General features: G+C 37.5%; 1 protein-coding gene across 5 annotated transcripts in view; it reads left to right on the top strand.

Moving 5' to 3' along the window:
• The window catches only part of LOC131251290 (1,4-alpha-glucan-branching enzyme 1, chloroplastic/amyloplastic), a 142,997-nt gene that overhangs the window by 104,639 nt on the left and 24,829 nt on the right, over positions 1-13,529 (top strand). For all 5 annotated transcript variants that reach the window (XM_058251943.1, XM_058251934.1, XM_058251926.1 and 2 more), the window contains exons 14-16: positions 632-760; positions 7,199-7,302; positions 8,503-8,647. In XM_058251943.1, coding sequence (XP_058107926.1) covers positions 632-760; positions 7,199-7,302; positions 8,503-8,647 — 378 coding nt within the window. The remainder of the gene's footprint in view (positions 1-631; positions 761-7,198; positions 7,303-8,502; positions 8,648-13,529) is intronic.

Below are 13,529 nucleotides of genomic sequence, written 5' to 3' on the forward strand. Positions count from 1 at the left end.
TAGAGGGAAAAGTTACCTTATACCAATAGGCTTAGGAAAGAAACTCCAAAATTCAGCACTGTCAAACAATTAATAGAAAGACAGATCTACTGACTTTTTCACTTTCCTACACTGCATATTCCCTGTTTGCATTTCTCCATATTGGAGATGGTTGCATGGGAGGCATTTTGTGTGCTTTTGGCAGGGTAGGTCTCCCAGACATCTTAGCACTAGGCAAGGGTTGCCTCTAATTGATCAAGATTATGCCTAATTGATTAGAGAACACATACTAGTCACATTTTAAGAGAAGCTAATATGTTAGCTGTCTCTCTGTTTTTTTTTTTTAATTTTTGGAAGATGAAAAAGAAAAAGAGTGACAAAAGGGGGCATACAATGTCTTTCTCATCTAGACACTGCAATAAGTTATCCGATCCCACTACTAGGATTATTTTCTTCCTTTAAATTTCTATGGGATTTCAAATTTCATAAATTCAGTGCTCACATATATACCTCCAATGTAGATTGTGGTACTGGGATTCAGTTTTTCTATTTTCTCCTTGTTGCAGATTTATCTGTCATTTGTTTGCCGCACATGCTGATCCTTTTATATGTAGGTGTCGGTTCTTTATCTTTTGTTTTATTGTTTTTGCAGGTTGGATTCACTGGAAACTATAATGAGTACTTTGGGTTAGCAACTGATGTGGATGCAGTGGTTTATTTGATGCTAGTTAATGACCTCATTCATGGGCTGTTCCCTGAGGCTGTTACTGTTGGTGAAGATGTAAGTAAGATTCTGTTTTAGTGTTCAGAATCTATGCACTGCATTATTTGGATTTACAAAAGCCTAGCATGTGAATCCTACCTTAAATTCACATTGAAAATGTAAATAACCAAGATTAGTTTCACACATGTGATCACTTAAGCATTTAACGTATTTCCATTGATAAATGTGCACAATTTTCCTTTCTTAGGATTACAACAACAATCATGCGGGAGTAAATTACGAAAATTAGTGACTGGCGTATGCGTTGGATGACTGTACGAAACTCTTTATATTGCAGTTGCCTCCAATAAAATTTGGAGAAACTTTTAGTTCGACCTGAGTCCTGACCAAGAAATTACACCTGGCAAACCATGCCCATTACCAGACAGCTCCTGGCTATTCCTCGAAATATGCCACTCCTCTGAAACCCCATTCTTTTCCCTGAGATGACCATTAAATGCCTCCACCAGAATGGGACTCTCTGGGGCTCGACTATAACTGTGATATATGCTTGTGGATCCACCCACACACACACACAAACATGTGGACACTGCCCATACACATGTAGGCACACCTGCCATTATATAATGTCTGAGGTTTCCATCGAGTGGGCCACACTCTTTAAATCCTTTACTGCAAAAATCAAGACTCACTTCGTTCATGGGCCACAATGTACAGAATAGACGGATGGTTAAGCTATTTATTCTAGCCATCAATTAGTTTTGCACCTTCCACTTGGAGCGAAATGACCTCACCTTTGTGACAGGATATCCAAATGCGTGTGGACCTAGCAAAGTGCACACGGTGCACACACAACATGTATATTATGCTTGTGTACAGTATAATGCACACACTATGTATGTGTGTGCCTCTATGTCTGCACGTGTGTTTGTGTGTTTCGAGGGGGTTGGTTTGTGCTCACATGGTATTGGTACCATCACTACCTGTGGGGTTATGGTTTTAGATAGATATTGTCTGATATGACTTGAATTGTATCAGTTTTGGAATGAAACAATACGAGTCACCACACTGAAACAGGACCGAGTTGTACTGGTTTCGGTCCCAAGACATTGACACTCTGAAATTGGTACCTCCATGGGCTGGTACTTGGCTGTGGCCCGCACAATGTTTATTCAGTCCATTCCACTCATGCTCATCGTAGAAACCAAAAATCAGGCTGATCCAAAACATAAGTGGGTGGACTGTGGAAAGCAGGGAACGATGTAAAATCATGTCTAAACCCACTAAATTTACAAATTGTGGCTCACCTGGGTTTTACAATGGCCTGATTTTTTGTGTCCATTTTGGTTGGACGCATATGATGAATGGATTTGATGTCATATAGACAACACGGTGCCCCCCACAGGCCATCCAACTGTTTTTATTGGTTGCTCATCCCCTTCCAACTGCTCCTTGTAGTGTGCCCACCCGAGCTTCCATTCGGGCTGATTTTTGTCCCCATGACCTAACACCGAATGACACTTCTAGTGAATGGGGTGGATCTGATGCAAACATCGCACGGGCCCAACAAAAACCCGTTATTAGTGGTACCAGTGCAAGTTAGCATGCCACGATATATAGAACCCTCTCATGATATCTGATAAAAATTCCTGCATCTTAATTTACATGATGGCTTGTTACTTTCTAGCAAACCAAAGTACTCTTGCAATGTGGATGGCATGGCTGATCATCATCATCATCATCTTCTAAGCTTATCCCAATTAGTTGGGGTTGGCTAGATGATATGGCCGATCCTTATATATATATATATATATATAGGAAAATTAGCACCTTATAGTTAACTAGCTGTTATTATACCAGGGATATTACTCTTACACCTAATATTTAAGATTCAATGAAGATGCATGTTCTTGCAATCTCTGACTGAATCATGCACCATAGTAGATGCATGCAATATATTATGCAGGAAATGTGAAGCGATCTTTTAATTTCATCATTTTGAGACAATGATATGTATACCATATGATATTTGATGATCTTGGATGTAGTGTTCGAAAAATCGGTATCACGTTCAATGTTGTTGAATTGCATATGCGATCATGTGCGATTGCATTTTCACATATGCGACTACATATTTTTTATTTTTTGAAAAATTTTAAAAAATAAAAAATATGAAAAAAAAATGTAAAAAAAATAAATTAAGGGAAACTTTCCTAAGTTAATAGATAACTAATTTTACATATTTAAAATATATTTGAGAGAAATAAAATCAATTAAACATCAAGTGCTTGAATCTTGATCTTCCAACTTCCGAGAGAGAGAGAGAGAGAGAGAGAGAGAGAGAGAGAGAGAGAGAGAGATTAAAACCACTTGGAAGTAGGAAATGAGAGAGAGATTAAGACCACTTGGATTAAGAAATGTAAGAAAAGAAGAGAGTAAGAGTGTTTTGGAGGCAAATGGGGGAGGTTTGGAAGCCTTTTTTTTTTTATTATAGGAAAAAAGTGTTTTTTTTTTTTTTTTTGCAAAAAGCCAAAAAAGAAAAGAAAAAAGAGAGAATAATGTGCCAACCATTGGCCAATATGTGATCGCATACGTCGCGTATGCGATTGCATACTTTCACAAATGGCACATATGCGATCTGCATATGGATAAGGGCATATGTGATTGCATATGTGCATATGCGGTTGCACATGAAAACAATGATCATGTTACATATCACATCCTTGGGATATAGATACGTATTGGTTATTGCATGGGATAATATCATTTCTGTCGAGTAATTTATCGCACTTCAGGGATTGTTAAAAAAGACCTTAATACACAATTTGAAATCATAACATCTCAAAAAAGAAATGCACTTAATAGATTTGCTTTGTATAGGGTCCTAAACTTCCTTTTTTTTGGGGGGTGGGTGGGTGGGTTACTACCTAAGCCCTGACAGTGTAAGGCATCTTGCGTGAGCTCAGCCTCACCCCCCTTCCAGGCTGGAGTCGCCACCTTTGCCCCCATCTAACCTCCTCCAGTTTACCACTTGCCATTTAAGGTAGCCTAAGCCTTTGAGGTATAAGGTCCTAAGTTGCGCATTGTCTGACTGAACTAATGCAACTATATTCAAATTGAATGCATAATATTTAGAGTGTATGTGATGATCATTTCATCAAACACTCCTAAATACTTCGAAATTAGTCTTAATTGACAGTTGGTTAAAGGGAAATTTTGGAAAAAAATTAATTTTTTAATGTTTTTTATTTTTAATTAAAAATTGATTTCGATTTTCTGAAAATTGACACGGACTTACAAATCAGTAGATCAGCCCTCATACAAGCTTGATTTCATGTTTGGAGTGCAACATTGCAAGCAATTTGGGAGAAATTAGGGAAATTTAGAAGTTTCCCCAAATTGGGCCACCAAATTTCAAAATTAGAGTGTATGTGGTGATCATTTCGTCAAATACTCCTAAATATTTCGAAATTAGTCTCAATTGATAGTTGGTTGAAGGAAATTTTCGAAAAAAAAAAAATGAGAACATGAAGATCCAATGGATATCGAAATCAAAGCTCCTACTCTATGATTTTTCATTCAAAACATGAAGAACTAAAGGATTTATGATAATTTGACACTGATTTAACATAATTTCAGCAAAAAAATGGATCGGAAATTGAAAATGCTCACTGGATTGAATATATGGGATATATCTACACTACCTATGTGTTTCGTATCTTATAGGTGAGATACAAGATATATCGTGGGATATATTGGCCGATATCGTCAATATTTAAAACATTGCTTGGATAAGAGTCGTCAGTTTAGTGATATATGCACTGGTCGTAACTTTTTCTTTTTTGTTTTCCATTTTTGTCAATGTTTATTTTATATGGTTGACTAGAATGGAGATTGAGTGCAAGGGATTGTGTAGGAATTGGAACTCATAGTTGGCTAGCTTGTCATCCTAGTAATTGCTTGACAATTGGTTAACCGTGGTGCAACACCTCGAGTTCGGCACCTGGATTCGCTTGACCCAGATCCCACACCCAGGGGACACGATGTAAGTTTTGTGTCCAACAATCCATTAATTGAATAAATAACTAATAATACTATTACCTAATGTCCATAGATAATATTTTTATTTTAAGTAAAGGAGAACATCAACTTCGTCCAACATTGAAAATGTCATCATCTAAAAAAAAACGAAACTTATTCCAAATGATCCTCTAATTAAAAGAAATGTCATTAAAAAGGTGACATGCATGACATAACAAATAATCACTACATTTTTGTATAGAAAGCAATCGAGAAAGCCATCACTAATAATCAACACAGATTAAATTTTCAAAATACCATGCCATTCAAACTAGTTTGCCAACACTGTCTGAAACCTACCTGTCCTGCATAAGTGGTATGTTGCACCCACTAGGCCTCGATTAATGGGTGACCATTAGTACGTTAGCTAGTCAGACTACTACACCCAGCTTGTAGAAGTGGTCTGTTTCACCCACCTATCTTCGATCAATGGGGATTCCAAAAGGTACCTGCTGGGGTTTTGGGATTTCAACCCAAGGGTATCAATCACCCCACTTATTTATGCTTTAGGGATTTTCAACCCAAGGGACTCGATTGCTCTACCTATTTATACTTTAGTGACTTACAACCCAAGGGGCTTAATTGCCCTACCTATTTTCTCACATCCCAGATATAGTTTATAATTTTTGAAAAATTAACAACACATGATTTTTCCCAAATTATTGTTTTTAAAAAATTCACATGATCAGTTCTACTTTGATTGAAAACTCGACACCATTGAACATGTGATTTTGCAAAAATCTTCCTGACAATAATACACAAACTGTCTCCAAATACCACACGTTTATTTTTATTTTTTATTTTTCGTGAATCAACAATAATTCACAATCACGTTCCGAAAATTCACGAACTATTTCTAAGAATTTACAATAGTCTTCGACCATTGCAAATCTGGAAAATCTGTATGTGTATTACTATAAAATAAAATCTTAAAATGCAAGATGATAAGATGCATCATAATCTGGAAATTTTGTACATGTATTACAATGAAATAATATCTGGAGATGCAAGATGATAAGATGCATCGCAATCTGAAAAATCTGTGCATATGTTACAATAAAATAAAATCTGAAAATCTGAATAAAATAAAATATGGAGAATACAAGATGATAGGACGTATTACAATCTGAGAAAAAAAAAACATCTGTACATGCATGATACAAATCAGAAAGAGGGTGAGATACAATAAAATAAAATAAAAAGAACTCTCCCCTTCTCTCTCTCTCTCTCTCTCTCTCTCTCTCTCTCTCCACAAAAAAGGTTTGGAAAGCCTAAAAACTAACCCCCCTCCCCCAAAGGAAAAAAGTGCATATGTGTGTGTACATGTTGGTGCATGTGAGTACAAGTGTGCTGGTGTGTAGACTCGAGTATGTACATGGGTGTGTAAGTGCATGTATGTACATTTGGGTATGTTTGTGCACGTGTGTCATTCTAGGATCGCTACACGAGGTGACTCATAAGGTAGATTTTCCCTGTTCTCTTTGGGATTGGCGTTGAAAGAGACCAACCCATCTTGGACCAGCGTTCTATTTTTCATGTAATGTAAACCTAGGAAGTATGTTAGCAATTGGCTTGCTTTCAATCAGAATACAATCAGGGAATGTGGTCCATTTCTTTTCCAAATGCTAGATTTCAAATCCTAGCAGATCTAAGTTTCAATCCTCAGGGAATGGGGCTCTCTTATTATGCTGTAAATGGGGCAGATTTAGTTCGGGTTCTAGTTCTTACTCCAGATCTGACTTGGATCTAGGTGTCTCGGAGTTGATCCAAATCCGATCTGTCTAGCAATCTGATTCGGATCCCAGTACTGGATCCAGATCTAACCTGACAAAGACCAGACCCATGTCCAACCTGATCTGCCAGTTCGTCTGGCCAGTCTGATCTATTGATGGGCATATCCCTTACCCTTACATTTTCCCTAGTACCCAAGTAGAGGAATCTAGTACTTCAGTTCTCTCTCTCTCTCTCTCTCTCTCTCTCTCTCTCTCTCTCTTTTCTTCTTCTTCTTCTTCCTTTTTCTTCCCCTTTCTTGAAATGAGCATATTCAGCAACACTAGGACGACCACTAATGAAGAGCTGGAGAATTAATGGGTTTATGTGCTGGTACTTAGCACTGGCAATACCCAGTAAGCATGCAATTCACCAGTTTATATTTTTCTTTCTGGATCCTTTGCACTTCATTAAGATGGCATAAATGATTTGAAATTCATAGTGTTTTTTTAATTTTTAATTTTTAATATTTATTTATTTATTTATTTTTTGTGAAGGTGGATGGTACCGCCGCTATTTTATTAACAAAAATAAAATTTAAAATTTACATCGAAGAGATGGATTTTTTAAAAATGTTTTTTTAGTTCACTGAGACCTGCTGACTAAACATATGTCTTACCAACTGAGATATCTTTGTATTTTTAGGTCAGTGGAATGCCAACTTTCTGCATACCTGTTCAAGATGGTGGTGTAGGATTTGATTATCGCCTCCATATGGCTGTTGCTGACAAATGGATTGAAATTCTTAAGTAAGGCCTCACTGAAATTCCCTGCCACAGTTCTTTTAACAATATCGTGAGACTGACACCTTGTTGATAGGCATGAACGTATTTTGACATCTCTTTAGTACATATTGATAGGATCAATTATGTATCTATTTACATATATTGTGCTTAGATTGATAGGGATCTATGCTTACGCGTTAAATAAATGCTGTAGCAATATCATCGCTAATGTAGAACTACCATTTGAAACTATAGGAGTACAATTACTGTGTTGCATCTGAGAATTGGACTACTAAACATAAAATCCGGTTCACATGTAGTTGGTGATCTTTTTTGTAGTCATCATGTTTGCTTTGATACTCCATTCTCATCAGGTGGGTGAAACTTTAATGAGCTGCGCACTTTTCTTGCTTTTGGAATCCTCATGACTAAAAAATTAATTTATTATACCAAAAGAAAGAAAGACAAATTTCCATTTGTCAAAATTTGTAACGTTTTTCTTTACCCATTCAAATTATAACCAATACATTTGTATGCAATATTTGCTCAAGTCTTCTTCATAGTGCTTCTTTGAGTTGGAATAAAGATGGGTTTCTCTCTCTCTCTCTCTCTCTCTCTCTCTCTCTCTCTCTCTCTCTCTTTTCATTTTTGGACAATGAATATTTGACGTTGCCTCTTTTGTATTTCCAAATATCAAGTAATTCATTGGACGCCTTTCTTTTTTTATGTTTTTCTTGCCATCTTGCAATATTGTTTTGAAACATATTTTGGTAGAAACTCTTTCTATTTTAATTAAATGTTTTATTTTACTTTTTTATTCAATCATCCTCGTTGATGCCTCATCACCATATTTATTTTTTGTTTTTGTTGTGGTTTGGATCCATATGTTATGTGTTAGTTGTAGTTTGTACCTATTCCTTGCTCCATCAAATTGCATCTAGATCTCCCAGATTTGACCAGAAAGTAGAAAATCGGCTCATATTAGTAAGACCCAGGATTGTTATTCCAATGATCAGTGCATTTCTTATCTCTAATTGATTTAAACTCAAGCCACACCACTAACACCAGTTGAATTCTGGTTAGAGTTTCCTAATCTACAATGCTGGTAAGGAATGTATTTGATCAGTTAGTAGTGAGTCTGGAAGACTATCTGGCATTTGTAACTCTTCCAAGTGTCAAGACCATGGGTTTATCATGTCCCTTATCTTGTTTCTCCATGTTCAGGCAAAAGGATGAGGATTGGAAAATGGGTGACATTGTTTACACACTTACAAATAGAAGGTGGGGAGAGAAATGCGTCGCATATGCTGAAAGTCATGATCAAGCTCTTGTTGGTGACAAAACTATTGCATTCTGGCTGATGGACAAGGTTCAGTTATTGTCCCCACTAATTTTACTCATTTCACTTTGCAATGAATGATCCCTTGCTTTGTTGGACTAAATTGAAACAATCAAGATGCAAGGCTTGTTCAGTTTGGATGTCAGGATTGTTGGATCAGGACTTTTTGAACCTTAATATTTAGTTTCCTTAGGTAACTATTGTCTATTTCCAGTTGTTGGAAGTGCTAAGTAAAAATCTGTTTCCTTTTTGGTCTAAATTGTTGTGGAGCTACTTCAAGAATGTCTTAGTGTACCATATTTTGTTATCTTGTATACTTTCCCTTCTGTAAAAAATAAAATGCAATTCTTTTATGGTAGAGATTGGTGTTACCTAAGTTGCCTACCCCCTTACATTTTCTATTCTGAATCATGCCATCTGAATTGTGGGTCATTTGCAATCTGGATTGCTATTTTTACTGTCCCAAAATTATGGTTCTCTACTCTTATCGTTGGCTTGGATGAAATGTAGCTGTTTATTTAGAATGTATTGATTTATGCTTTGATTTTTTTTTTTTTAAATTATTTTTTTGAAGATAACCAAAAAATTATTAATCCCAAAAGGCCAGTGACCCAAAAATTAAAAGAGGCCAAGAGCAAAAGGAGAAACCCACACTCTGGGCTAGGGAAGCAAAAAAGAAAAAGAAAAAGAAAAAGAAAAAGAGAGAAGAATGCCCGCACTTGGACCGGGGAAGAAAAGAATAAAAAACCCCAAACCAGGGCAAAAGCAAGAAGAAGCCCCACTATCGACAGAGACTATAAGAAGGCAAACAAGTGGCAAGCGCAACTGAGGAAATGATGTGGGAAACCCTGCCAAAAGAAACGTTAGCTAGCCTAGAGATGAGATTGTGATGCTACTTGCTTATCATTTAGGTCCGACCACCAAATCAGCTCAGGAAATCAGATCCCGAACGAACAAAGAGCTGCATAGACTAACAAAATGCTTTAAGACACGTCAACAAGGTGATCGAATCGTCATTATGAACCTCTAGAGCAAATCCTCCAATCGAAGCAGTGCAAAACCTAGTAAGACCAAAGAAAGATAGGTGCAAGCATTTGTCTCCAGGCCCCTGGGCATCAATCTCAGAGACAACACCCAAGATTGCTAACATAAGAGACCAATTTGGGTAGGGCATATTTCAGCGCCGGAGAGGATCTAACTACTGCTTAGGGATAAAGATATGTTCACTAGAGGCACAGGCAAGGTGTTCGAAAATGGTAACGGTGGCCGTAATTGCCACCATCATTACCGTTATGGCCCTTTTTTGCTTTTTTGAAAAAATTGTTACAGGACCGTTACGGCACCGTTATGGCCATTTCAACCCCATAACGCGTAATGGTTATGACCGTTACCATTACGTAATAGCTATTACGGCCGTTACATAACCGATTTTGAATACCTTGGGTGCAGGTAGTTTCTGAATTAGAAAATAATAGGTTGGGAGGTCCCAAGTTGCTGAGATAGACCCAGTTGCATAAGCGCTCGATTGGGAGCTTGTAAATGGAGATAAATGGGAAATGGAATTGGAGGTAAATGAATTGGGAGTTAATGTCTTATTTAGTTGTGTTTGGATGGGAGTAAATGAAATGCATTGGAAATCCAAATTTTCTATTTGGATGGGAGTAAATGGGAGGAATTGGAATGCATTGGATTTTTTCAATATATTCACAGGAACATATATGATATCCCAAATCATCTTTAATATCTCAAATCAGTATATATATTTGATATTTAATTGAATGATTATAATAATGCCATTGAAAAATATACTTTAGCCAAAAAAAAAGAAGAGGAAATTTTAAGCATGGGGTGGGCCACAATGTAAGGATCACAAACAAGCAACTTGCTAAAGTTTTTTAACTGTTCATTTAGATGCTCAGCCTTTGGACGGTTTGAATCATTTTATTGGTGTGAGTTTAGTGTAGCCGATAATTAGATTGTTTTGGAGTATCGTTGGCGTGGTACATGTATGACGGACATGTACATAGCAACACTTTTGTTTACTTGTGCCACTCTCCAAAGGAGCTCAAAAAGGCATTTCACCCCATTTACTTCCAAATCCTCTCTCGTAGAGAGGATTTCATTTGCAAGCTCAATTACTCCCATTACATTTCATTTCCATGCATTTACTCCCATCCAAACATGCTTTAAATGTTATTTACCTCCATGTACTCCCAATTCTCCCATTTACCTCCATTTACTCCCATCCAAACGGGGCCTAATCACAACTGATGGCCCAAAGATTAAAATGGCTCTAGATCTCACATATTTTAGGATATACCTAAGGGCGGATTCCTTGTAGCGAGTTTTGTTATTGGAAATATAGTTATTTCTTATGCTCAATAAGTAACAGAATCCCCTGAGCTTTCCACAAAAAGGTGGACAGATTGGGATAAGGGAAGGCTAAGGGAAAAGTTAAACCCATCTTTTAATTAAGCTGCTCTCAGATCTAAGAAAGATAAGGGCAATTAAATAAGTGTTGGCCATTGATCTATGATAATTTCCAAATTTAATCATCATGTCTTTAGTTTTTAATTTAGCGAGAAAAGTCATCTCTGCCGTAATAGAATTCTTTGAAATATTTCCTTTAAGCCAAATAAGATCCTGCCAGGAGGTAGAAAGAAATCTTGGTCCCATTGCTTTAATGGCTGTGGAAAGAAAAAGTTGGCCTTTTGGGCAGAGGGTCCAAACAATTTCATCATCAATGGAGGTAAGCAATATGTCATTCATTTGATTGAAAATCTCAACAAGGCCAATGGGATGGGGAGTGTGCCATTCATTATTGCGAATGAAGGCACAAAGTTTTAAGCGTGGATCCATGCTGGGGTCATAAATGGCCCTATGACCATAATGATCAATGAGACTAGAGTCCCCTAACCAAGGATCATACTAAAAATTAGCTAGATTACCATTACCAATCAGGTATTTGGCATGTCATGGGCACACATTGAGAATGTTGCTCCAAGCCCAAGAGGTTGAAGCAGCAATCTCAATATTCTAAACGAATCTTCCTTTGATATACTTTGCTTGAACATATCTTCCCCAGAGGCTAGAATCTTTGTGGATAATCTTCCAAAGCTTCTTAATGAGGCGAGCTTTAGCAGAGGCTTCTAAAGAATCAATGACAAGACCACTTTCAATCTTAGGCCTACAAATTTGGCCCCAATGAATAGAATGGATTTTAGAATTGCCCCAAAGGAAGTTTCTGATACGCCTTTCAAGAAGAACAATACAACCCTTTGGAAGCAAAACAACATGCAATCAAAAAAGGTGAGAGGAGAGTTGACTGAATTGGAAAGGAGAGATGCTTTCCAACCACTTAATTGTTTGTTCATTTTATCCAGGAGCGTCTCGCAATCATGAATTTGGAGGCAAGTAAAGGGAGAGACCTAAGTATTGAGGCAAGATCCCTTCTTCCACATTCAGGATTGCTTTAATTATATCCTTCAATTGATAGGAACTAGAGAAGATGATAACAATCTTATTAAAGTTGATTTCAAGACGCGAGTACTTACCAAAATTTTCAGAAAGGCATTTTAGATTCATAGTTGATTGCGGATTCGTGCTAGCGAAAATCACGAGATCATCAACAAATAGGAGGTGAAAGCTGGTTAAGTCTCCTCTAGAGAAAGGGGAGCGGACATAATCATTTTTACAACATTTGCTAAAGAGGGTCAAAAACATCTCCAGCACATGGTGTGGGAAGGTATTGGTTTCTCTTTAGGTGATAGTTTGAAAATTAGGTTTTAGGATTATATTTGGGTGGGATCTCAGTCTTTGGAGGAGGCTTTCCCTTTGGTGGCAAGGGCAGCTTCAAGGGAGGGGATAACGATGGCAAGTCGTTTTTCCCTCCTAGGGGATCAGGTAATATGGGCTTTGCCATGCAGGAGGAATTTAGTCAACGAAGAGGTTGAGGAATTTGTTAAATTGTTGTCCCTTCTTTCTTCCATAAGGCCGGTGGTTTTAGATTCAGACTCGTTGGTGTGGTTGAAAGAGAGATCCGGAAAACTTTCGGTTAGATCCTTCTATAAGCTCTTAGAGGGAGGCAGGTTGAGAGGTGGGTCAAGTCCTACGGTGTTTGTGTGGCGCCATGGAGCGCCCTCAAAGGTGGTGGCTTTTGCATGGCTAGTAGGATGTAGTAAGGTCACAGTTGATAATCTCAGGAAAAGGAAGATGATTCTCCCAAATGAATGTGTGATGTGCTACCAAGATGAAGAGACGGTGGACCATTTTTATACATTGTGCTTTTGCTAGGAAGCTGTGGCAAAAGTTCTTCGATCTATTCGGTATTCTATGGGTCTCGCCTGAATCCATTGGGCAGTTCTTCCTATCGTGGCATGATGGTGTGCATACAATGGCCATCAGAAAAGTGTGGTGACTTGTGATGCTAGTCAGCTTATGGTTCCCATGGAAGGAAAGGAATCCATAGATGCTTCAGAAATCGTGCGTGGCGAGTAAAGAATGTCTTTCAATCAGCGAAATGGCAAGTAATAAAATGGGTTATGGCCTCGAAGGTTGTAATTCGATTCCTGAAAAGTTGGGCTGAGTTGTAAAGTCTGTCTAGCTTGTTGTATAGTTTTTTTTTTGCTATTGTTTTTTTTTGGCTTCGGCATTCTCTTAATAAAAGTTCTCATTGTTTTTTTTTTTTAAAAAAAAAAAACATTTTTGTCACTATGGAAAAGATGAAAGGAGAGACGGTCACTTTGATGCAAGCCTCTATTGCTATTAAAGAACCCACAAACCTCTACATTGACTATGATAGGAAGCAGGGTTAGAAATGTTGGAAGATATCCAACCTATAAAATTTTCAAGAAAATTTAGAGATCGAAGGGCTGTCAGAAGGAAACTCCAATTGAGAGAGTCCAAGGCTTTC

Source organism: Magnolia sinica, chromosome 1 (assembly GCF_029962835.1).
Source record: "Magnolia sinica isolate HGM2019 chromosome 1, MsV1, whole genome shotgun sequence".
Lineage (NCBI taxonomy): Eukaryota > Viridiplantae > Streptophyta > Magnoliopsida > Magnoliales > Magnoliaceae > Magnolia > Magnolia sinica.